The sequence below is a fragment of the Phaethon lepturus genome, unplaced genomic scaffold (assembly GCF_000687285.1).
Source record: "Phaethon lepturus isolate BGI_N335 unplaced genomic scaffold, ASM68728v1 scaffold53110, whole genome shotgun sequence".
In the NCBI taxonomy this organism is placed as follows: Eukaryota; Metazoa; Chordata; class Aves; order Phaethontiformes; family Phaethontidae; genus Phaethon; species Phaethon lepturus.
Window position 1 is genome coordinate 4271 of NW_010510797.1, and position 23230 is coordinate 27500.

Here is a 23230-nt window from a genome sequence, read left to right on the forward strand (position 1 = left end):
AGATTTTGTGAGTAGATGCAGTGACCAGTGTCCTCTTTGAGAATCATCTCTAGTATCTCTAGCATCTTTGCAGATCTCTATTCCTGAAGTTATGCTCATAACCTGTCTTCTCTGATTGACTTGGGTACCCCTTGCCTCATGCATTTCATTCCTCCTTTGAGATTGTGAACTTGTAATCTGAAGCTTCAGTCTTGCAGATGGATATGCTAGTTTGGAGGTTGCCATCTTCAGGCCCTCAGAGCAGCAACTGCACTAAGACTTCATTTTTTCATAGTGGGGCTTTAGGACACTGGGCTACATTGTGCAGTTGCTGGTTTTGTGGTTCCTCTTGTCTATTAGCATAGTCTGCAATTTCACTGCCGTAAAAAGGGTGAATCCCTCCACCACTATTGTATTAACACTTGTGATCAGACTGCTGTGGGGTAAGAGGAATCCAGTAACGCATGCCAAAACAGTCATGTCAAATGCCAGCACAAATGTGATGGGGGAAATGCAGAGCCAGCAATAGGTGAAACTGGACTAGCCCTTTGAGCCATGCTTATACCAAGTTAAAGCAGTTGTGAGCAACAGTCTCAGTCCCTTGTTCAGAAATGTCATTAATGAGTCATCCAGGAAGGAGATGACTTTAATTTGGTGAACAACTTTTTAATCTTAGTTTTTGTTGTGACTGCTTTCTTCTGGCTTTGCGGAATTCTAGGCTGGCACATTTGTGACACCACTCAGTGACCTGGGTTGGGATACATCTTAAAAACAAACTTTGTTGCTCACTTTTTTTGCTTCTTTTTTCTTCCTGGATTATTTTTCAGCCATTGTGGTTCCCTAATGTGGTTGATCGCGCAGCATCACAAATGTCTGCCAGCAGCTTGTGTCAGGGTTGGAAGAGTAAGACGGTGGAACTGAGTAGCTGGAGACAGGGAGGGATGATGACTAGTTGACTCAGGACTGCGGCTGAATGTTGAACCACAACCTGAAGGTATGTCTGTGAGGCAGGTGCCACGGCTCATGTCAATTTTAAGCTAGTTAACTCAGGTATTGCAAGCAGCATAGTTGTTGCAGCATAGACTACATCAAAGCTTGCAAAACCTGCTTGAGATGTTTGGTAGGTTAGATCATGGGACTTCTATGCTTATCTTGGTCTGCTGTTGTCTTGGTAACTGAGCTAGCTTGGACATGGTATAGCCACATGAATATGTTTACCTGAAGTAAGCTGAAATATTAAACTAGGAGTTCCTTAGCTCTGTCTCAAGGTGAAGTTGCATGACATGGATACTGACTTGCTACCAGGGAAAGACAAGACCTTACTCCAGTTTTGTTCCTTGCTTGCACCAGTTCAGTTGGGTCAGAGCTAATTAAACACACTAACTCAGCGGAAAACGTCCTGCTGCCTTTGGAATTCTTGATGGGTTTGTGAGTTGAAATGACTCCCAAAGGGGACTGACAAACAGCAAAACAGTATAAAGGTGTTGGGAACTCATGGTTGGAAGTGAGGAAAAAGTGTGCTGGCTCATGTAAGCTGACACTGCTTGCCTGGTTCCCACAGGGGAGTGGGCTGCCACGCTTACCTGTGAGTGTGCAGTTACTTGCAAGGTAACTCTAAGTTATTTGTCTACACGACCTAAAACCACAGCAGTGATCACAACATAAAATAGTCTTGAGAGGGCAGAATTTCCCAGCTGGCAAAGAAGAGATGAGGTGTTTTCTGTCTGCTTTATAATTCTTAGATGTTTCAAGTAGAAGTTTTAAGCTCCCCAAAATAATTTTGGTCAGAACTTAGGTTTTATTTACTGATAAATAACAGTTATGTACTACTTTTTCTGCAAAACTGAGAGACCCACTTGTGTGCTACGCAATTAATATAAAAATAATAGATCTTCCCTTGTTTTCTTGTAGAGAAAGGTGAAAATTGTGGTTATATTTTTAAATAAGATTTTTTCCTTTAGAAAGAAATGTTTGCCATGATTCAAATTTCTTTCAATCTCTCTTTTCCTTCAGTATTCTTCCCAAACACATTTCTTCAAAAGGTAAAAGTTTCCACCCAAAGGGGGGTTTATGTTAATATTTTGTTGAAATGTAGTGTTTTTGAGTAATATGATTTAATAAATGGGTATGAGAGCTCAGAAATGCTTTCTTCCTTTTCCATTAGATCACACAGTGTGCCAACAGACTGAAGAACTTTTAATAGTTTTATTTCATTTTTTGATTGAAAATGGGGCTCTAGGAAAAACAATTGTGCAAATGTTAATTCTGTCTTTCTCCATCAGTGATTGCTGTGTTTTAGGCAAGTACTGTGTAGTTTCCTAGAGGAAAAAATGAAAATTCATTTTAAATGTTTATTCTGCGTGTGGCTTGTTACATCCTTGTTACTAAGAGATGATTAAATATTTGACCACCCACTAGTGTTCTTCTGTAATGTAAAGTCATATTGTGAACTGGTTATTTCATTGGTAAACTTTTAGGGTTTAGGGGTGCGACAGAGAAATCTCATGCATGAGTTGCATGGCAGAGTGGGTTTTGATACTGCAAACATTTACAGATGGAGGCAGCTCATGTGCATGTATCAACTGCAGTAAATACTTGAATGTAGAAGGTTAAGCAGTTAAAACTGTGCAGAGTTGGAGTCATCTGAATTAGGTCAATAGTGGAAATTATCTTGGATTTATCATGAGCCTTGCAAGCATGGATCTGCATTTCAGAAAACCAGCATACACTTCCACTGTAGTTTGTGGAAGGTTCTGAACAACAGAACCAAGGTCGAGATTGAGATATTTACACAGTCCCAAATGGCAGGGACAGTCTCCTGAAGGCAAATCATTGGTTTTAGACTTTATTAGACCCTTACTTTAATTACCACCTCATTACTTGCTCTGCTTCCACAAAAAGTATTCCATACTGTCATTTTCCCTAAGTAACTGGAAATGTGATTGAAAGGGATGTTTAAAGTGAGACTAATTCAAGATTAAATAGTCACAAATTATATTATTGCTACATGTAAACAAATTACTTGCATATCTGATTTTATTCAGATTACTTTTCAAGTGGTAAATAATGCTTTATCACTTATATAGTGCTCTTACATCTTTAGAGTGCTTTTCTCACATTAATTAATCATCATTAAACACTCTGAGGTGGGTAATACTATTATCCCCATTTTGCAGATGAAGAAATGTAGGCTGAGAGGTTGTGATTTGCTCAAGGCCATATAGAAGAAATAGAATCAGAGCTGGGATTAGATCTGTGTCCCTAGCTTCTAATTTCAGAAGACCAGCCAGATTGTGAGCCACAGTTCTGAAGCAAAATACTCAAGTATGCATGTAGAAACAGCACACATTTACTTGGCCTCTTAGATGCCTAATTTGCAGTTTGTTTAAACGGAAACTTTGCATTTGTGCCATGCTGCACATTTCCACATTCATACCCACAGGTATGGAAATAGCCTCTCATTCATTTAGGAACTCTTCCTAATCTGATGGGGCATTTTTATTTTCATCATTTTCATTGAAATTAACTTTCATCTTAAAAATACCAGTTTCTGGTCCTTTAGACTTGAACATAACTGTGTGACTCAGAGCAGGTTTAGCACTGGCACCTGAAACTGTCTGCAGGTGATACCAATACCACCTCTGTTGCTTATAATTTTTCATGAGCTGAGACATAAATAAAGCTCAGCAGCTTGCCGTATTGCTGTTCAGAACAGATGAGAGAGGGAAAAATTGCCCTCAGTGTGCTAAAACCATCATCTTTGTAGGCAGTGCCTAGCTGCTTAGTAGAGACATTCGCATGCATGCACTCCACCTTGGAGAACTACCTAAATAAAACAAAATTGTCTGGGAGAGCAGAACTATTTGTGCACTACCTTAATAATCAGAAGCACCACAGAGAATAATATTCAGCTGTTAGTAATGGGAGCATGTGCAGAAGCAACAGGTAAGAAAAAATGAGGTGGAAGAAAGAGGTGCCCTTGTATGTGAGGGTGAGGACCTGCTGGGGAAAGATGGGGTGAAGAGGCCCACGGGTACGTACAGGTAAGGACCAGGTTCATGCTACAGCATCCTTCTCACCTGTCTTCCTTCCCAAGGAAATGTTGCATGCGATGGTAGTGCCTGGCTGCTGAGTTAGGAGATCTGACTTCTGTTTCTAGCCCTGTTCCTGGCCAGTGTTAGTTGTTAAGTTACTCAGCCTGCAGAATCAGTGCAGGGCTCTTCCTAAGTGCCATACACTTTGATTCACGGGAAGGTTTTGAGGTCTTCGGATGGAAGATCCTGGAAAAAGTGGAATATGAATAGGTAGATTGGAAAGAGAGAAAGTGTTGCAGACAAGAGGTCTGTTCTGCCTTCAGACAGCTCATGAAGTCTTTGGCTGTATGATGTGAGTTGTCTGGGGGTGATTTGGAGTCACCAGCCTGCAAGCTGCCCTGTGTTCAGATTGGCACGGTAAAACGGGGGGACACTTGGGAAGTGATCATAGGTCTAAAGCTGATCCTCCTGCTCTGCTGTGACTCTGCTTGAGAAACCTGGAAATGAGAGATCCCCCAGAAGCAGCAACCTATGCTTCCCTTTAAGTAGCTCAGCCTAGTGGTAATGGGAGCAGAACCAATACATAATCTCCTGCTTTAACAGTTTGGTTTTTAATCCAGAAGGAATTATAGTTCGGGTTAAAGGTGCACAGAGGGACCACTTGTGGAGCTCCCGGGTATGGCTCTGTCGGGTCAGGGGCTTGAGAAACACTGCATTTTAACAAGTTGCTGTTGGAGGGAAGGAAGGAGACAAGGTGTTTGCCCATTTGCTTTGTTTTAAGGCTATGGAATGTGTTTTCTGACTGGATTCCGTTTTAATAACCAGACCCATGATTAGGTAATGTTAAGTTTGCTGCAAGAGTAGTTTAATAAATATTTTAGTATGCAGATAAGCCATTGATAACTGCATGCATTCACAAACTCATACATTTTTATGCCTAAAAGGGAAGAATTCAGAGTTTATTGACACCACTTCTGCTATGATGTCTTAAAAGTAATGCATAGTTGGTGGCACTAGGTGTCCAGACAAATTGAACTCAAATGAACAAACAAACAGGTCATTTATTTTATTTACCTTGAAAGAAATTTTCATTCTTTAATTGTAACTCTAGATATAAATTATATGTGGAAGATAGACTAATGATTTTCCTGTGTTTGATTAAAGGCAAAGAATCAAAGATTTGTTTATATATTTATCTATTTGTTTCTTTGCTGTGATAAGATCAGTTGTTATCCAAACAGTTGGACTGACCTAATAAAGGACATATGCATAATTGATCTCCATCTGTTTTTCAATATTTATTCAATAATCGAGTTCAGTTTCAGAAGTGCAGCCTTGAAACATTTTTAAGGTGGTATATTTTAGCACTTCTGCAAAAGGTCTCATTTTATGTTGGCCACCGAAACAAAAAGGTTTGTTGTTGGTTCCACCCTTTAGTGTCCCTTCAAGAGAGATTATATCAAAGAAGAAGAATTAAATTAAAATTGATTGGTGTTATTGATTTTTTTTTTCTCAAAGGGGATAAGGGGCAGTGGAAACAGCATATGCCCCTATGCTGTTTTATTGATGGACTATTTTTTAAAAACATAAAAATCATATGTGCCCAATTTACATATTTACTAATTAAAAAAGCTTCCTGGAAACATTAAGTAGACTATCTTCTGTAACCTTTAACATTGTAGCTAATGGATATAGCCTGGAAATTTTCATAGAAGGTCCTCTAAATAATGTAAATGATTATGAATATGTAACTAGTTAATATGCAGCTACGAAAGGATTATCATGTAGAGGTTAATGAACATGCTGCTCTTACGGTTTGCAGGGCTTTTCGTTTTGTGCTTTTAGCTCACTTCATGCATGGAAAGACATGTATTGGGAATGGAAAGCTTCCTGTCTTTTCCATCTTCGTCTGTAGTGGAGCAATTAAACCGGGACTTTCTTAAAGGATTTCATAAACATTTTTGTATGCTTAATTATGTTGCGTACTTCACAATCACTACCAAATCTGAAAGAACGAAGGGTGTTGGTAGAATAGGCTCTGGCTCTTCTTCTTGTTAGTAGTGGGCTCCATTGTGCGTTAGCATTGTTATCAACTGTTGCTGCGCTGTATGATTGATACCTTTTACGGAAACTTTACTCTTAAAATGGGCTTAACATTAATAGTATGAATTAGATTTCTGAGTGGATGACCTGTAGATGTCTGTATATTTACTCTTAACCTTAAAAATAGTTAGCCTGCATATTAAGGAAAATATTTGCTAGGCATTTGATTTATACGAGTTCAAAGCAAATGATAAATTTAAACTTGGTTTATGCGGGACAAGCTACCTGGCCGAATTTCCTGATGGATTATGAAATAGTTTAACCACAAATGTAGAGCTGATCCTTTTCATTTAAGTACTTTACTCTGTTTAAAGAATTATTAACTCACAAAGTAGTCCTATTTTTTTACTCCTGTATGAGTAGAAAGTGCAGGGTCTGAGATCTGTTTTGCAATAGCTGCACATATGCTAACTAAAAAAAAAAAATTATCTTTCCTTCTGTTGTTTGGGAAAAAAAAGAATTATCTGCTCCAGTGATTTCAGTGGTACTTGAATGTATATTATTGTTTTCTCTGCAAATTTTCCCATTAATTGCTTTCAAATGTTAACATTATTTTGGCTATAGGAAAAATGAAATTTGTAAAAAAAAAAAAATCTAGAAAATGCTTATATTGAGGAGATGTCTAGACATATTTAATTGCCTCATGGCTTCATTGGATTTCATATAATTGAATGAAATTGTTTGTGTTATATTTTTGGTAACCATTATTCAGAGATCAGAATATGTTTTGAAAGACAAAATCTCCACGTAATTATGGCAGAGAAGGTCACAGGTTTCAGCATCTTGTCTGTTTGCTGTATCTACATAGTCTAAAAATAATACAGTTAAAAAGAAAAAAAGTATTTCATTTTAACAATGTGATTTATTTTGTAAATTATTTTGGATCTCTTGGGAAAGCCTGTGGCATAAAGAAGTATGTGAAATAGTCAGATTACAATTTTCCTTTTTTTTGACACCCAGAAAGAAAAGAAGGGAAGCCGGCAGCCCATAATGGTGTCAAATATCCTTGTATTTAAACACTACAAAATTAATTTGTCCTTTTTCAAATTAAAATGGCCAGTGGAAACATTTGTTGATGTGCTGATAAAGGAAAAAATGTTTTTGGTGCTGTGGGGTTCATTTGTTTTTGTTTTTTAATGAACGAGTATGGAAGTTACATTGATGTCTTGTTTTAATTTATGTTGGCTTCTTATTCTGCAAATATTTAACACTGAAAATAGATGTGCAGATTGCACAAACTACCACTTATCTTATATTGTGTGTCACCTGATGGTTATGGAGCAGGTATTGTACCAAAATATGGATTGAAAAGCTGTAATTTTTTCTGTGGTTATCAGTCTGCGTTAGTGTGTGATTAAGTGTGCTGCTTAAGCACTACCATTCACATGCCTTTGCACTGGCAAATAAAAATGTATATAGAGACACCACCAAATCTGTAAAGCTACTGTTCTAGTTTCTGATGCATTGACATTGCAGCTGTGTGCTTAGCCTTGTTTTTCATGAGTAGTTATCTGTTTTAATGACAGGTGGTCACTAGCTGCCAAGAAAAAATCCAGCACTGGTAAGTGAAAAATGTTTGATTACATGCCTAAAATACTGATGAGTAACCTAGTTATATTTCAGTAAAGTATTGCTACTTATTCTAATGATAGCCAAATCCTGCTAGCACGTTTTGGGGATTATAGTTAGTGATAGCTCAGAATTGTTGCAATGTACTCTCTTTAAAATGTATATATTTTCCTTTAAATCACAGGTACACTGAGCCTTAATGTTTATATTTTGTTTTAAATACCCAACTCATTCGTCATTTTTCCCCAAGTAACCTTGTGGGATGAATGCTGAATTTGCCTGATTGGTGAACAGGTACTCCCAGGGTAGAATTAATTATTCTTGTTGTGTTCTAACTATGGAGCAAGTAGGGAAATTGTGCTTCCCCGCCTCCATGTGCTAAACCAATGTGAAAGTAACATTTCCCTGTTCCCCCCCCGCCAGTAAAGTATGTGATAAAGCTTAGTTAGTAATGCTTAGAAAGAAATGGTTTGTTATGTAAAAAAATTATCTCTGGGCACTTTTTTCTCTGTTGGCAATCTATGGTTAATAGAAAACATGCTTAGTAAATAATAGTTTTGTATGGCATCTGAGGAAAATGTACATTTAATGGTGAATGAAATCTTATATTATGAGTTACTGTGAGATATAACAGTTGATCTTAGAGATATCAAATTACAATATATCCATGCTGTGTTTACCATGATTTTACTGAGAGAACAACAGGAGCTGTCTTGATTATTGTCTGCAGGGTTATTGCAGAATCATAGCAACTGCCCCTTTAGTGGTGAGATTAAACCTTTGGTTATACACCATCAAGCATATAATATTTTAAATTTATTTTAAGAGGCTTTTTCTTCATGCCTGAAAGATCTCCAAGCAAATAATTTATATTTAGTGTGTATCAAATGTTTTTAGTTTAAATGCACATAGGCTGCAAGCACTGGCTAAGATGAAGAAAATCAAAGCAATCTATACACATCATCATATTAAATTCTGACTATTGGCTCGCAAAAATAATCTAAAACTAATATGTTTCATTTATGTTTAAAATTCAGAGTCTGCATTAATTTTCAATAACGGAAATATTCTTGAAGTGCCTACTGGTGCTGCTGTGCTGAAGTCAGGCAGAGTATCCCCAGCACACCTACTTTCTCAGGAGCTTAGCAGTGTCCATGCCAGTTCGGTCCCGTGTGAAATTCTGCATGTACATTCTTTCACTAAGAGTCAGTATTTTTCAAAAATAAACCAATTGACAGAAAACCTTAAAATTTGGACAGATTTTGAAAAGTTTGAAAAGTTGAGACAATTACTTCCTCTTATAAGAATGGCTGAGGTTTGTGGAGTGGGGTGGGAGGGCTGGCTGTGGAAGGAGGAGTTGCTTGTGTGTTTGCTGTTACGCAAACTCTGGCCGTGGCCCCATGAACTTGGGGGCTCGGCACACAATGTCAAAAGAAAAACCTAACTTACTGGTATCTTTTGTATAGAAAAGCAGTTTATATAGCATTTACACAGTCTTTATAAAAAATTATTTAAAATTTAGTACCCTTATTTAGATCTTGATTGCGCAGGAGCTGAGTGTTCTTGTTTCAACTGAGTAATTTGTTCATATAAGACCTTTTAAGTAGTCAGTGACACAGAAGAATGTTAAGTAGAATTGGGTGAATAACAATAGGGTTTTAAAATGCTCAGCTTCAATGTATTTCCATTAAATTATTTTCTTTTTCATTTTTTAGTACACCTCTTGAAGTGTATTTCTAAAGACATGAATCCAATAGAGGGTCTGGTTTGGGATTAAACATCTAGACAGGCGTTTCCCCTTCTAGGGCCATATTCATAGCTGGAGTCCCAGTATCCATCCTGCCTTCTCACTTTGGTTCTTCGTGGCGTGTCGGGACTGAGCATAGCACTGGCACACCAGTTCTGGATGCGGCCATGCTTCTAAGAGATTCCCGTGGTGGAGGTTTGATCAGCAAAGGGCAGTAATCCCACTGAAAAATGAAACGTACTTTGCTTTGTAAAGCAAAATAGCTTTTGTAGCAAGTGATTTCTCCTGTACCCTGATCAGATTATTCAGTAACGGGCAGCAGGCAGACCTTAAAGGCAGTATCTTCTTTTCAGATTAATGAAAAAAGGTTGAGTGACTTTCAGCCATGAAATGATGGGAACGTTTAATCCTGCTGCGAGTGGGGGGATTTTCATACCATTCTCTTCCCATGGACTCTTCCGCATTTGAAACATGGGCAAGGCCCTTGGCTTGGGGGTCGTGTTTGTTTTTCACTGGGTGGTTGGAGTGCATCCGTGTCCATTTCTCAAATACAGCTCTCTCTGAGGCAAAGGCTGGATTCTCTAAATATCATTCACTTTGATGCAGGCAATGGACAGAGAAACTTGCCTAAAATATCTGGGAGAAATCTGCTTTCAAACCAAAGCAGCAGCAAGCATCTTCTGTAAATCAGTTACATGAAATATGGTTTTAATGTCCAAGTGGCATAAAAACCTAAGTTCTCTTTTTCAGGACCAGTTCAGCAACCTAAAATATGAAATACTCCAGGTATGAAGTAGGGTGATTACAGCAAAGTTCAACTATGGAAGCAAATAAGTCAAAACATAGGAGTATCAGATAATTTTTCATAATGAATGCTGAAGAAGATGTCACTTTGCTTATAAATCTAAGAAAATCAATGATAATATTTTGAGGGTTGTGTTATCAACTATGACATGCATTTTTCAGCACATTTATAGATTACTTTCCTTTATAATTATAAACAGTCATCCTCAGAAAACCTGTAATTTGCATCTTGGGTCAGCGTTGTTAAGTGTGCTGCTCTGTGCTTTCAGTTGCCTTTTATTACAGAATTTACTACCATATATATGTTTACTATTTGGAAGTACGAGTAAACAATATCATCAAACCTGACATCTATATGCTAGCTTCTTCATGCAGGAGCTGATTTCTCACCATCTTCAGAATGGCAGTGGTCCATTAAAAGACTTTTTCCAGCTGAATTTAAGAAGGCTTCTTTAGAGGGAGTGTAGTTGCTTGTTTTGCACACAAAGGAAAATCCCTGCAGCAATTGAAATGCTGTATCTTGCAAAGTCCTCTGAAGAGCCAGGTGTCCACCATGGGAATAATTTGTGTAACTTCACTAAGCCATTTCTGTCTTGGGTAGCAACATGTAGCATAAGCCTTACTTATATTTTGGACAGAGAAGCAGCAGAAGGGATGTTCCTCACCTGTGTTGTCCCTTGTCAGGAATTGAAGATGTGACAGAATCCTGGTGGCCCAGCCATCTTTCAGGAGTGTTGACTCTTGGTAGGAACACAAAGTTCATGTGAAAATCAGAATTAATTGACATTTTACCCATTTATGTCAGCTTAAACCAAGGTCATGAATTCTTTATTACAAGTGATACTTTGAAGAATTTGCCTCTTATAAAGTATAAACTGGATTTTCAGTTATTTTTCTAAATTTTGATGGTGGTATAACTCTTGAACATGGGGTGAGATATGCCAAATCCTAGTGAAAGAACTGATTCTTTGCACCATAAAAAAATTCAAATTTGGAAAGAGACATGCACAATCTAAAATAATCATGTCTCTATTTTAATACACATTATTCTAAAATAATGTAGGTATTATGTTTGTCATCCCAAGTCCTTTATAAATACGATATTAATCTATTAAGTCTGTATGTTTAAGAGTAAAATAGTTTATTTTTCTGTATTTTTGTGTGTTGTTAAATTACTAGCAGAAAAACGTTAACTCTTTAGATAAGAGATTGAATCAACTTGAATTTGTCAACAGGAAGAAGGTGGAGAGCGATTATGAGGCTCTTCAGGAGCGACTCCGTACGTTGCCTGATAAACTGTCCTACGATATCATGGTATGTATGCTGTAGAGTTCACACAAGAAAATGGGCTAAAATTTTTAGTAACTTGGGTATTTTCGCTGGCAGTGAGGTGTTATTCAGGTTGCCACGTAGTACATCATAATGTTACATTTATTATGATAATAGTTAAATGTTTGCTTTTATTTCATTCTCTTTTCTTTGAAATCCATTATAAATTACAATGTTACTGACAACTGAGAACTGATGACATAAATGCTAACACAAAACCTGACATGTTTGATATGTAAATCTATTGTATATAAAACTATAATTATGACTGAATTACGGTACTTAGTAATTTCCTGAGAAGGAAGTGGCCATAGTATTTCCTGATTTCATGGAAATAAACCCTAGAGCATTGATTTTTACATAAAAAGGTGCTGCTAATTTTTGTTTCACCGATCTTCACATCGACATAACAATCTTTTCTGGTGCTTTGAATCTCTCCTAAAAACTGCACAGCTCCCTGTGTGAACTTTACCCTGTTGACTTGTGCTCAACAGAATTTTGACCAAATTGGCTTTTCTCTTTTTTTTTGATTCCTCCCTCCTCAGGTCCAATTCAAGAGATACCTTTGAATGGAGGGAAGTTGTACTGTAAATAACTGAATGGCTAATTTCAGCACAAAGTGCCTGACTGCTTTTTTCCTTGGCAGCCTGGCTCAGCGTATATAGAGTTGAGTTGTTACTAAGATGGCGTTGGAGTATGCTTACCATGTGGGAAAAGAGAGTGTTTCCCTTTGCTGTGCTGATGATTCAGCTCTGGATTTTATGTGTGTAGTCCATTCGCCACGTGTATATGTGTGGCCACATGATGTAAAGCAAAGATGGTGTTGTTTTGAAGCATGGAAAAGACTCTATTTTAAAAAAAGCTAGGTAGAGCTTATTCTTACTTAAAGCAGCAATGTCAACTCATATCTGTCATTTTAAATGTATACAAATAGTTTCTATCCTGTTAGCCAAATATTTTCCTATGTTTTCTATTCTGCTCTCATCATTTTGGAGGAAGAGTGAACAGGCAAATGGTGCAGTCTGCTACTTGAAAACCAAGTCAGGAAAGGTACAAGTGTAGGAAAAGCACATTCTGCACAGTCCTAATGTCAGGATCCTGCCTGCCTGAGAACTGTTTCAAGCATTGGTACCCTCCTGGATGCTGAAGCTAGGGAAGATTGCTTTCCAAGGAAACATCCACTAGGCCAAGTGCTCTGCTTCAGCACAAATGCAATGAGAAAGCAAGTGGCTATCCTGAGCAAATGAAGGCGGCGACAGAGGAATAAAGCAGAAGGAACTGATACGAACTGACTGAGAGAGATCCCTTTTTACCCAAAGAAAAAGAAAATTTGATGTGGATGTGGTTCTTAGCTTTTGGCCACCTCCATTTTAACTTTAGTTTGATTTTGGTCTCCTAATGTCTTTGCAGTTGAAGCCCAAAGGCAGCCAGTCAGGTGGCCATAGGTCTGAGGGTAAGAATGCAGGGGGCTGGTGCAGGAGACAGGAATGAGGGTGGCCAAGGCTCCTCCTCAGCGATAGGACTTGCCCGAGCACCATCTGTAAAGTGTGGGCTGTGGAAGGTGTCTTAATTCATAAAAACAATGTCACATACATTGTAATACTTGTTAAAACGTGGGTTACGTGTTTTAAGAAGCACCTCTTAAAGTTCTAAAATGTGTTTATTAACTGTGTTTATCAGTATACTCCTGTCTGAAGTAGTCTTGCTTGGTGGAGCATCGCCTGCAGGTTGAGGTCTGCATGCGGGTGAATGTCAAAGCAAAGTGAGATTAAGCACAGTCTGTGATCCTGCTAGTAGCTCCCCAAACTTACACTGAGGTTTCTAGGTACTTACTATTAGCAAGACAGATACTGAGAAAAGTAACTCATCTTTGAGTTGACCATACCCATTTAAGTATTTTAGAAATTTTAGCAAAGCTAAACTTGCTTTTATTAGGAAATGCATGTAGTCTGTGTATACAAATATGTAACTCACCTAAATGATAAAATTTTTATTGTCAAGGCTTACATGTTAGGATAAGTGAATTTTGTTTCCATGCGAGCACTCAGCTATACTATAGTTTCCTGTCAGAAAACAACTTGTCTAGTTAAATACCCTTTTCTGATAATGTAAGTACAATACTAAATTCAAATGGATATGGTTATTTGAATATTTATGAAGGGTTAGTCATTAAATAACTGCTGTAGAATTTTTATTTCTTTAACTCTGTATTTTCCTTTTTTAAAAGAACTAAGACATGAATGACTGTCTAGGTTTTATTTTCATTAGTCATTTTCAGCAATTTCTTCTGTGCCTTTGACAGGTACCTTTTGGTCCTCTTGCCTTCATGCCAGGAAAACTTGTCCACACCAATGAGGTTACTGTTCTGCTTGGGGACAACTGGTTTTCCAAATGCTCAGCAAAGCAGGCTGTCGCGCTGGTTGAGCACAGAAAAAAACGTATGTATGTTTCTGAATGTAATTTAATAGTCAAAATTATGTGTATTTGTATTAATATATAAAAATAGTAGCATCTACACTGTTGGGGGGGTTTTGTGAGCTCGCTAACAGAAGTCTCATTCGGATGCAATACCAATTTAGCACCTTATTTTCCATTTTACTTGGTATTTTGTTGGGTATGTCTAATTTTTTTTAAACATCTAGCCAGAGCTTTTTTTCTTTTTCATGATAAATCAACATAAGCTACCAAAATTCAGGTTTTGATGTTAGAATACAAGATCAGTCAAGATTTGTTCTTTTGTTTATTACACACAAAAGTAAAAATGGAAAAAACAAACCAAACTAAAAACAACTCCTTTCACTTTTCTTTAATGTGAGAAATGCTGTATTCTCTTCCAGAACATGAGCACCACATTGTACTTTTGCTTTTAGTTACCTTATTCCCTATATTCTGTTCCTTGTCTCGACTCCTATTTCTTTGCTGCCTTGTCCTTCGTTTTGTTTTTTTTTTCCTTTGTCCATATAATTTTCCAGCTTGCTTCGCACTCTACACATGCTTTACTCTTGCTTGTTGGTTATTTCCCTCACTTGCTGCTCAGCTGCATTTCTGCCTCCTGCCCTTGATGTTCCTATCCATTGGTGTGGAGAGATCCACTGGATCTCCCCAGATCAAGTGCTGTTGGTGACCGCCGAATTTGTCTTACATAGCAGCACATCACAGAGGCAGATAGGCAATTCCTGGTTTTGTTTCCAGCTCTTTTTAGTTGGTGGTGACATCTTGGCTTTGAAGAGCCAGGACCACCAGCCAGTGTGCATGGCACACTTTGGAACCTCTTTATGTTAGAAAGAATGACAGCCTAAAATATTTGATGTAAATGTCAAGGAAGGAAAAGCACAAGAAAACGGAAAATAAATTAGCACCTATTAGCCTTTGCTGTTTGCAAGTTTTTGTTTGAGTAAATCCTTTTCGTATTGGTTTTTCCTGTAATCTGTCTCATTCCTGAATGACTGTGCACTGCAGCTTTACCCTGTGTATGTTACAACTACCACAACTGTTTACACTGGATTTTTCTGTGAATGCAGCTATCCATGTTGCTGCCTGCAGCAGAATATCTCAGAGGTTCTCCGAGTATGTGGGGTTTTTTTTCAATTCTGTGCAAGCAATATTTGTGTAAGAAAAGTTGTTTTTTTAATAAAAATTCATTTGCTGTATTACTTTAGAATATTCCTTTATGAAGAACATTGCCAAAAGTATGTAATTTGTATTTCACCTATTATCTTTCTTAATCTGGTTCTCCTGACACAGCTCTGCAATTTTCTTTCTTACTGAACTGAATCTACATTATTTATTGTGACTCTTGCGAGATCTCAGGTCCATATCTTTTTCCTTGATCATCTGATATTTTTTTCAGTGCTGCAGAATATTTTTGTCACTGTTACATTCAGTGAAATCATTTTGACCTTTGCATAGTAGATGTTTGAACATTAAGTAGTCTGCTGGGAGACACACAATAAATGCTGGATTCTTTCCTTTATGATCTTTTAAATTGCATTTAAAATACGAACTCAGAAATACTAATTTCTTTTAAAGCAAAATAGTTATTGATGCTGGATATAGCCCTCCATTCAGCTGATAGTTCACTTCAGCTGTGTGATGGCTGCCAGTGGGAGGCTCCAAAACACTGATATTAACTAAAAACTTTTTATTTAAAGGACTATTTCCAGTTTTGGATGATAAAAAAACATATTAGGACATACGATTCTGAAAAAAAAAATCTTTCATGGGTACACTTTTCTCTTTTAAAAAATACAACTGAGTTAAACTCTTTCAGCCATTTTCACACTAAATGAGGGCGACTTAGAGGAGAATATTGGAGATTTTATTAGTTTATTTTAATTGGGAAAAAAAGTTATGTACATGAAAGACCTGGAGGCCATTGCTATATAATGTGAATTGGCCACTTGTGGCACAAGTGTGAAAGACTGATGTTTCAGAAGTATTAGTTTAAAGTCTCTTTTGTGTATTGCACTGTAGTTATTTTCATAGGCATGACTTCTGATTTCACTGGTATTTTGTGAGCATGGGGGCTTCATAGTTTACAGGGTGATGTATATTGGGCATTATCATTACATTGACACAACGTGATTCGATTTTTAGTACATAATCTTTTTGTTTTGGACATACATTTCACGAATTGTCACACACTCTGGAAAAGAGGGCATGCTTACTGCAGGGGATTACGTTGCAAGCAGTCCTGAATGTCCTGTGTGCCAGTTGGAAGGTCCTAACACAGCAAAGCTTTTTTAAAGCATGTGCTTAAGGCCAGTGTGTACTTAAAGGCTTTGATATATAGGAATTGGGGCCTGAACAGAGCAAAGAAAAGCTCATGCTGAAATTGCTTCCTGAACAGAAAGCTGGCAATGTTTGTTGATGGTTTGTTTCTTCAGTGACCTACATTTTTTTATCCAATATTACTCTGTTTAATTTAGATGGGTATTTTTTCATAACTGGCTGGTCAAATCTGTTCAGATAACCGAAATTAACTTAATTAGTATAGCACTAATAGTTCAGTGCTTTAACAGAAATTAAGAGTTATAAGGAAATAAATATGAGACACATGTATTTTTTGCTGATCAGATCTTGTGTCCTGTCCTCAGTGGTGGGGAGTGGGAGAGCATCTTTTTGGGGTTTAAGTTTTCTAGGGGGACTGGCTCTTAGGTAGGAAAGGGTAAGAGATTCCTGTAACTCACTCACTCCTGAGAGTTGTTTCTTGCTGGTTCTGGGGTGTTTTCTTTATTGCCTTTGAGTAGTCTTGCGTGGGTCTGCCCATTGACCTGTGCTCATGGGGGTGACCCTGTTTGCCTTTGAGGACACCACTGCCCTAACAGGTAATTTAATCAAGGTTCACAGAAAATTCTCTTTACAGTTTGATTCCTTGTGTCTATGTTGGATGCACACAAGAATGGACAATATAAATTTGCATGCTTAAGCAGTAATAGTGCCAGATAAATCAAACAATATCAGTGAACAGTAAATATAAAGCCTTGGAAGTTAGGGGTAGCAGTAAGAGTGTACTGCATATAAAAGCTTTAAATATTACTTAGTACTAATTAGGCCATCCTTTTTGTCTTAGTAGTTTTGTTAAATTTGCTTTCTAAAGAGAATGAGTGAAAAAATGTTTGCTTCTGTGGAACAGAGAAATGCCCAGCCACATCAGATTAATTTCTTGGTTAAAATTTATTTAATTGAAAGGAATAATTGAAGGGTGACTGTAGTGAATTTTAAAAGTAAATGAACTTTAACTGAGATAGCTGTAAAAAGTCCTATTTTGGGGATACATTTTTGTTTGCTTAGCTTTTGATTTAGATGCAAACTGTTCAGCATTGTGATTGCATGAAATGTATTTGGTAAAATTCGGGACAGTCACTCATGTCAAATGTTACTTTTTCATAAAATATTGATCATGTCTTCTTGAATAATATTTGAGCTGCAGTAGGTCTTTAATTTGCTGCACATTTCTGTGACATCCTAGATGTTCAGTTAGTTCCAAAACTGTTAAAAAAAAAAAAATTATTGCCTTTTATGGAATTGCCAAGTATATTTTTAATTGTTTTAAATTTGTTGCAGTTTGTTAAACCAGGTAATACAGATAATGGGAAACACTTTACACATGTGTTTGTGTGTAAAAATGTGAAGAAATAGTGAAGTAGATTAAAGGATATGCACACCAAATTCCATTATAATAAAAGAAATTAGCTTTTTAAGTATGTCACAGTTTAGCACAACAATAATGCAGTTGTAGTTTTTTCTCTTACAATTATCTTGCTTAAGGTACTTCATAATATTTCTGTTTTCCTCAAGGCAAGACTGTATTGTCTCAGAATTCAAAGAGGGAATAAAGATTCTTTTTGTGAATATGGGATTATATCTTTTACGTGTTTGTGATGATATAAATTACATTTTTTCTCTATATCAGTAATCGCATTAATTCTTTAAGATGGGAAATTTTTCGTTACAATAGTCCCTGTGGTAGTTACTATAGAAAGAAATTAAATAGATTTTTCTCTTGTAAATATTTGTGGATTAATTCAGTATGCTAGGTATTCCAAGTGCCTAAACGCTTTAAAAGGTGGGAAATCAAAACATGCACACAGGACTAGGAGTGGTTTTATTGTGTTAAAAATTTATCAGATAAAAACCAATCCCACTTAAAGGAGAATTGTTGAACTACTTAGCATTTGTGTCTTCAGTATATGTAAGAATACCCTTGCAGTGTCATGCTGCAAATGAATTCATGAAATGAAAATACTGATTGCATTAACATACAGTATTGTGATAGTACCCAATTGTAAATTGCAGTACGTAACCTTTAATACAAATATTTGTGTCAATCAAAATTGACCGATAGCTTAATATACAGGGTTTAAAAGATACCATTGTTTTTAATAAATAAGACGATCCAGGCAGATGAGGACCAGTTTGAATTTGTTCCTTATCAGCATTTCCAGAAAAAAGGATATTGTCTCCAAAATATATGATAGGGAGGCTTTCCATTTCCCATCTGTGACGGAGTGAGGCCTTTAGAGGTTTAAATGTTTCATACAAGGGTGAAAATAAGTTCCTTTATATTCTAAAGAATGTAACACAAACTTGCCTACTGACTTTTTTGGGGAAAAAGAAAAATCTAGCTGTTACTTTTCTTTATTAAAAAAAATTTTTTTTTTCTCTTTTTCTGCATGCTGGAGAATTTTCTTTCACTGTGCTCTTGAACATTTTTTTACCATTTTGTGCGATGATCACTTTTTAGTTTGATAACCTCTGTCCGTTCCTTCCTTACCCTTGTTAAGTTTGGAGCTGATTCGGTGGAGTGCTAAGTGCTCTAAATTTGCTCTGCAGTTCCCAGGAGATGTTTGGTTTCTCACAGGACCACAGTCTAGGTATTTTAACCAGAACACAATGGAAGAAAGTAAAGACAATAGGCTCCTTTCTGAAAGTTACATACTGTGATTCAAAGAAGCCCCAACCTTTTTATAATTCTTACTGGGCAACAGAGGAGTTGTCTGAATGCCACCCTCCTTCATTTAGGAGGGATTTAAATGTATTCATACAATTCTAGCAATTACATAGGTGTGTGAAGCTAAAACAGAAATGTAAGCTGCATTTACTTAGTGTTCCTAGAGCCAAATTATCTATACAAATTTTTACAGAAGAAAATTCAAATTACTTTGGTTTTGATATCAAGGGAACATGGAAAGCAAGAAGGAAGGTGGTCTTTAAAAGACACAAAGCTACTGCACAAGAGGTTGCATTGCATTTTAAAGAATGGGTGCAGTTCCTGTTATGAAGAAGGAGGAATTTATTTACGTTGTTGCAAGCACAGAGAGAGCTTAAATCCATATACACAAAAAGCAGTCAGGATTCTCTCTTGAATCTTAAAACAAATGCAGCTCTAGAAAAATGAAACAGAGGAAAGTGTTTTGAAACAGAGAAGAGTGTTTTGAAAAGCTCTTAGATGCCACTTTTTGCAGAACTTGTTTCAAGTAACCTGTGATAGTTTGTTGGAAAATTATTGGCTAAAAAGAAAATGTGTTGCACATTAAAACATATTTATTGAAATACAGTTAAAAATCCTCAGATGATTGATGTACTTGTGCAGACCTTTAAAAGCAAGAAAATAAGTAACACACTTAAAATAGCATGCCATAACTCAACCCAGTAGTAGTACTTGTAATTGTACTGTAGTGCTGTAGTTTTGCAAGGAAATACCTTCCCTTTCCAAAGAATCCAGAAGTGGAGTATGTGCGTTGGAGTGCATGATACTTTACCTTGAGCCTCAGTAATACTAACATGCTCCATTAATAGACTGCGTGATAGGTATTCTTGTTTTGTTCAGGGGTCAGCCATAATTGTGCTGATTAATTTTTTGCATGCAGAATGCCGTTCTGTGGTTCCCCCATGTAACATCCCTTCTGCACCTGAAATGGAATGGTGGAGCCCAGCATTTCCACGGTGGGGAGTGAACCGCGGAGGTACTGCCTTCAGGTGCACGTACTCCGTTCTCACTCTGGAGGAACTGAGCCGCTGTCAGTAATTGAGATAGGTGGTTGTTCCCTGGCTTGTATAAACACTCTTGTGTATATATAACCATCTTAAGACTGGTTACCTTCTCCTTGAGAAACTGTTAGATGACGAAGAGATCTTAACTCTAAATCTCAATTGCATACAGAATTCGTTGTCATATTTGAGCTAAAATTTCTGTCCAGTCACTTATCCTCAAAGGGGATTATTTCCTAACTTTCCAGCGTTTCTATGTTATACCCACAAGACTCCCCTGAAGACTAACTGAACCTAGCAAGGTAGACCAGGCTTCAGCTTCATCTCAGTGTGTCCTGTTTCACAAAGTCTGACTTTCCAAAATAGATCAACCTGTTCTCACTATTCTTGTCTGTTCTTACTATTTAAATCCCAGTGTAACACACAGTTTCCAGAAGTAACTAAAATAATGTCTATGATTCCCCAAATCCTTATAGACAACACTCCAAGGACATTAATGTCAAACTCAGATAATTAAAATTTGTATCCAGCCAAGCTAATTAACCCATTAAAGCCAAAACGCATAGATGAGAATTTGTGTCAGTTTGGCATTAGTACGTTGTCATGTCTTGTAAAATCTGGCTTCGGTGGACTTCATTTCAACAATATGAAATGTGTTCCCCAATTATTTTCTTCCTCTACCAGTGTCTATGTAGCAAGCAGAGGGCTGCTTCTTAAAAATGGCTAATCATGGTGTAAGGAAATCCAGTCCAGTCCTTTCAGACTAATAAGGGAGCTGGGAAAGAATGATCTAAATGTAAAGAAATCTCGCTGCCTGTAAATATTCAAAGGCTGCTGCACAGAGAAAATCTACATAGCCTGGTTTCGGATTCAGATACCTTTTCCTGCTGTCCATCCTGGAAGACAGCCCTAGTGACTGTGGCTTCTCTGTGGCACTGAACTATCTTTCCAAGTGGTTTAGCTGGGACATGTAAATAGGAACTACTCGGGTTCACCTGAAAGCCATGTCAGACTTTTCGCAGATTATTGGATGTGACAAAGTTGGACAACAGCCTCTGGTTCAATCCGTCTAAGCTCTAAGAAGCTTAATCCACAGGGTAGTAAGAGGAGGAGACTATGGAGGCTCTCTGACTCTACTGATATTTTTCTGGGGTCTCAATGAATAAAGAAACCTCTGTAGTTTGTATAGTGAATTGTTTCTTGCTAGATACGGTACATTTTAAAATTCAGTGAATGATGTTGGAGGCTTTTGGGATGTGCCATGGCCAGTTTAGAACACGAAACCCTGAGCTTCTGTCGCAGTTAGGTGCAGGAGCCCTTTTCCAGGAGACCCCTTCTTCACTGAGGGGCCTGGCCACAGGAAGGTCTCTCCTTTGGCCGACCGGGAGCCCCAGTTTTCCGCTGGCAGGGGAGGCGCGAGCGACGTGGCGGGTTGACCGGCGACGCAGGGATGGAGCATTGCAGTAATCCCAGCTGTCCAATGACGTGCTGTGTGGCCCGGGGCAAATCACTTAAACTGTCTGTTTCTTCATCTGTAAAATAGGAGACTAATACTTACCTCCCTCGCAGGGCACTGGGCAGATTAGTTAACGCTTGTACAGCATTTTAAAATAAAACATGGTGTGTAAGTGCTCAGTGTCCTTAACGTAACGGAGCGAGCCAACGTGCTCCTGTCCAGAAAGGAGCATTGCAGGCTGGTGCTCCAGAAATAGTGTAACCTAGATGGCTGTTGAACAATATTTAGATACACAGGCAATGACTGGAGACACTCGTGGTGTTTAAGAAACAGCTGAGCATCATGTTTACTATGAACGTAAAATAAAAGCCTGAGGAAAATTGGTCTCAAGCTAGATGTTTATGTATATTGAGACTACCTTCGAGAGCTGAAAGCACAGACGGGAGCATTGTGTATGAAAACTATTGCCACCTCTCTTTGATTTGGACTTCGGAGGATGCATTATACACCAAAAAAAGCTGTGGACGATGTTGATAGGAACTAACTGAAGAATAAAAGCTGCGTGTGAGGGGTGATCACTGCTCTGTCTGATGGAGGACGAGGCGGCTCTCGAAGGAGTTGTGTAAGGGGAGCAGGACCCTGGTTGTGTGTGGAAGCAGCTGTGTCCTCTGAAGGTTGTGTGTTGGCACTGATTGAGATATCGAATCCTTTTTGGAAAGAACACTTCATCCAGTAGGAAATGCAAATGGAGAGCATTTTTCAGGGGAGAATCTTATTTCTTAGAAACAGCTTAACTGATGGAGATGACTGCACATTTGACACGTAGGTTGTTGTTTGGTTTAAAGACTAATGCTTTTGAAATACCACAAAAGTCTGAGCTGTATTTTCATGCTTCTTGTTGGAAGGGATGGACGTTTGCTTGAGTAGGCTTTTCCAAAATGCATAGTGTTCGTTCTAAACTATTTTTAAGGAATCGTATTTGATACACTGTGAAATATCAACAGGGAAAAAAAGCATACAATACTGAATTTGTTAAAATTAGGATGAGAGAAATCTTACACACTTGGTGGTAGTTGGGTTTTGCCTTGACTTATTAATGCATAATTCCCTCTTCTGAGTGTGTAGAGGGGGAGAAGGGATCTGAATCTGTTTGCAGAAGTCTGAGTCACTAAGTAGATTTTATTTTGCAAGTACAATTACAAACTCATTTTGCCTACTTAAGTGCATTTTGTAATAATTTTGTGATTATTAATATATTTTCACGCATCCTTATCTGAAAGGCCTATTGTTATAATAATGTAATCTCTGAAACATTTACAACTGCATACCCTAGCTGGAAAACTGTATGGACAGTAGCTATGTATGTGCTATAACTTTCGAGGATCAGCCTCTAGACCAGAGAGATACTTAATCAAATACTAAAGTTAACAGGCAAAAGGAGAGTTAAAGAAAAGAGTAAGAATGCTGAGAAAATACTTTGAAAATAGTTTTTCAACTAGAATGTTTTGTGGTTAGGTTTTCCCTCATTACACGTTCCTGTCTGTAAAAATGGGAATAGCAGGGTGCTCTGCCATACTTGTATATTGTGAAAATAAGTAATTTAAAGTGTGTGAGGCTTTTTACATGCTACAGTACTGGTGATCATGTAAGTATCATAAATAGAGAGAAGCAGTGCCAAGGAAGGAGCTAGCTAGGTCCATGAAGTGAGTTAGTGCT

At 37.6% G+C, this 23230-nt stretch overlaps 1 protein-coding gene across 1 annotated transcript in view; it reads left to right on the top strand.

The window, feature by feature from the left end:
• Positions 1-952: 952 nt before the first annotated feature.
• Positions 953-23230, top strand: part of URI1 (URI1, prefoldin-like chaperone) — a 36620-nt gene continuing 14342 nt past the window's right edge. Inside the window, exons 1-4 of the mRNA XM_010281900.1 lie at positions 953-973; positions 7643-7677; positions 11472-11550; positions 13868-14003. Coding sequence (XP_010280202.1) covers positions 953-973; positions 7643-7677; positions 11472-11550; positions 13868-14003 — 271 coding nt within the window. The remainder of the gene's footprint in view (positions 974-7642; positions 7678-11471; positions 11551-13867; positions 14004-23230) is intronic.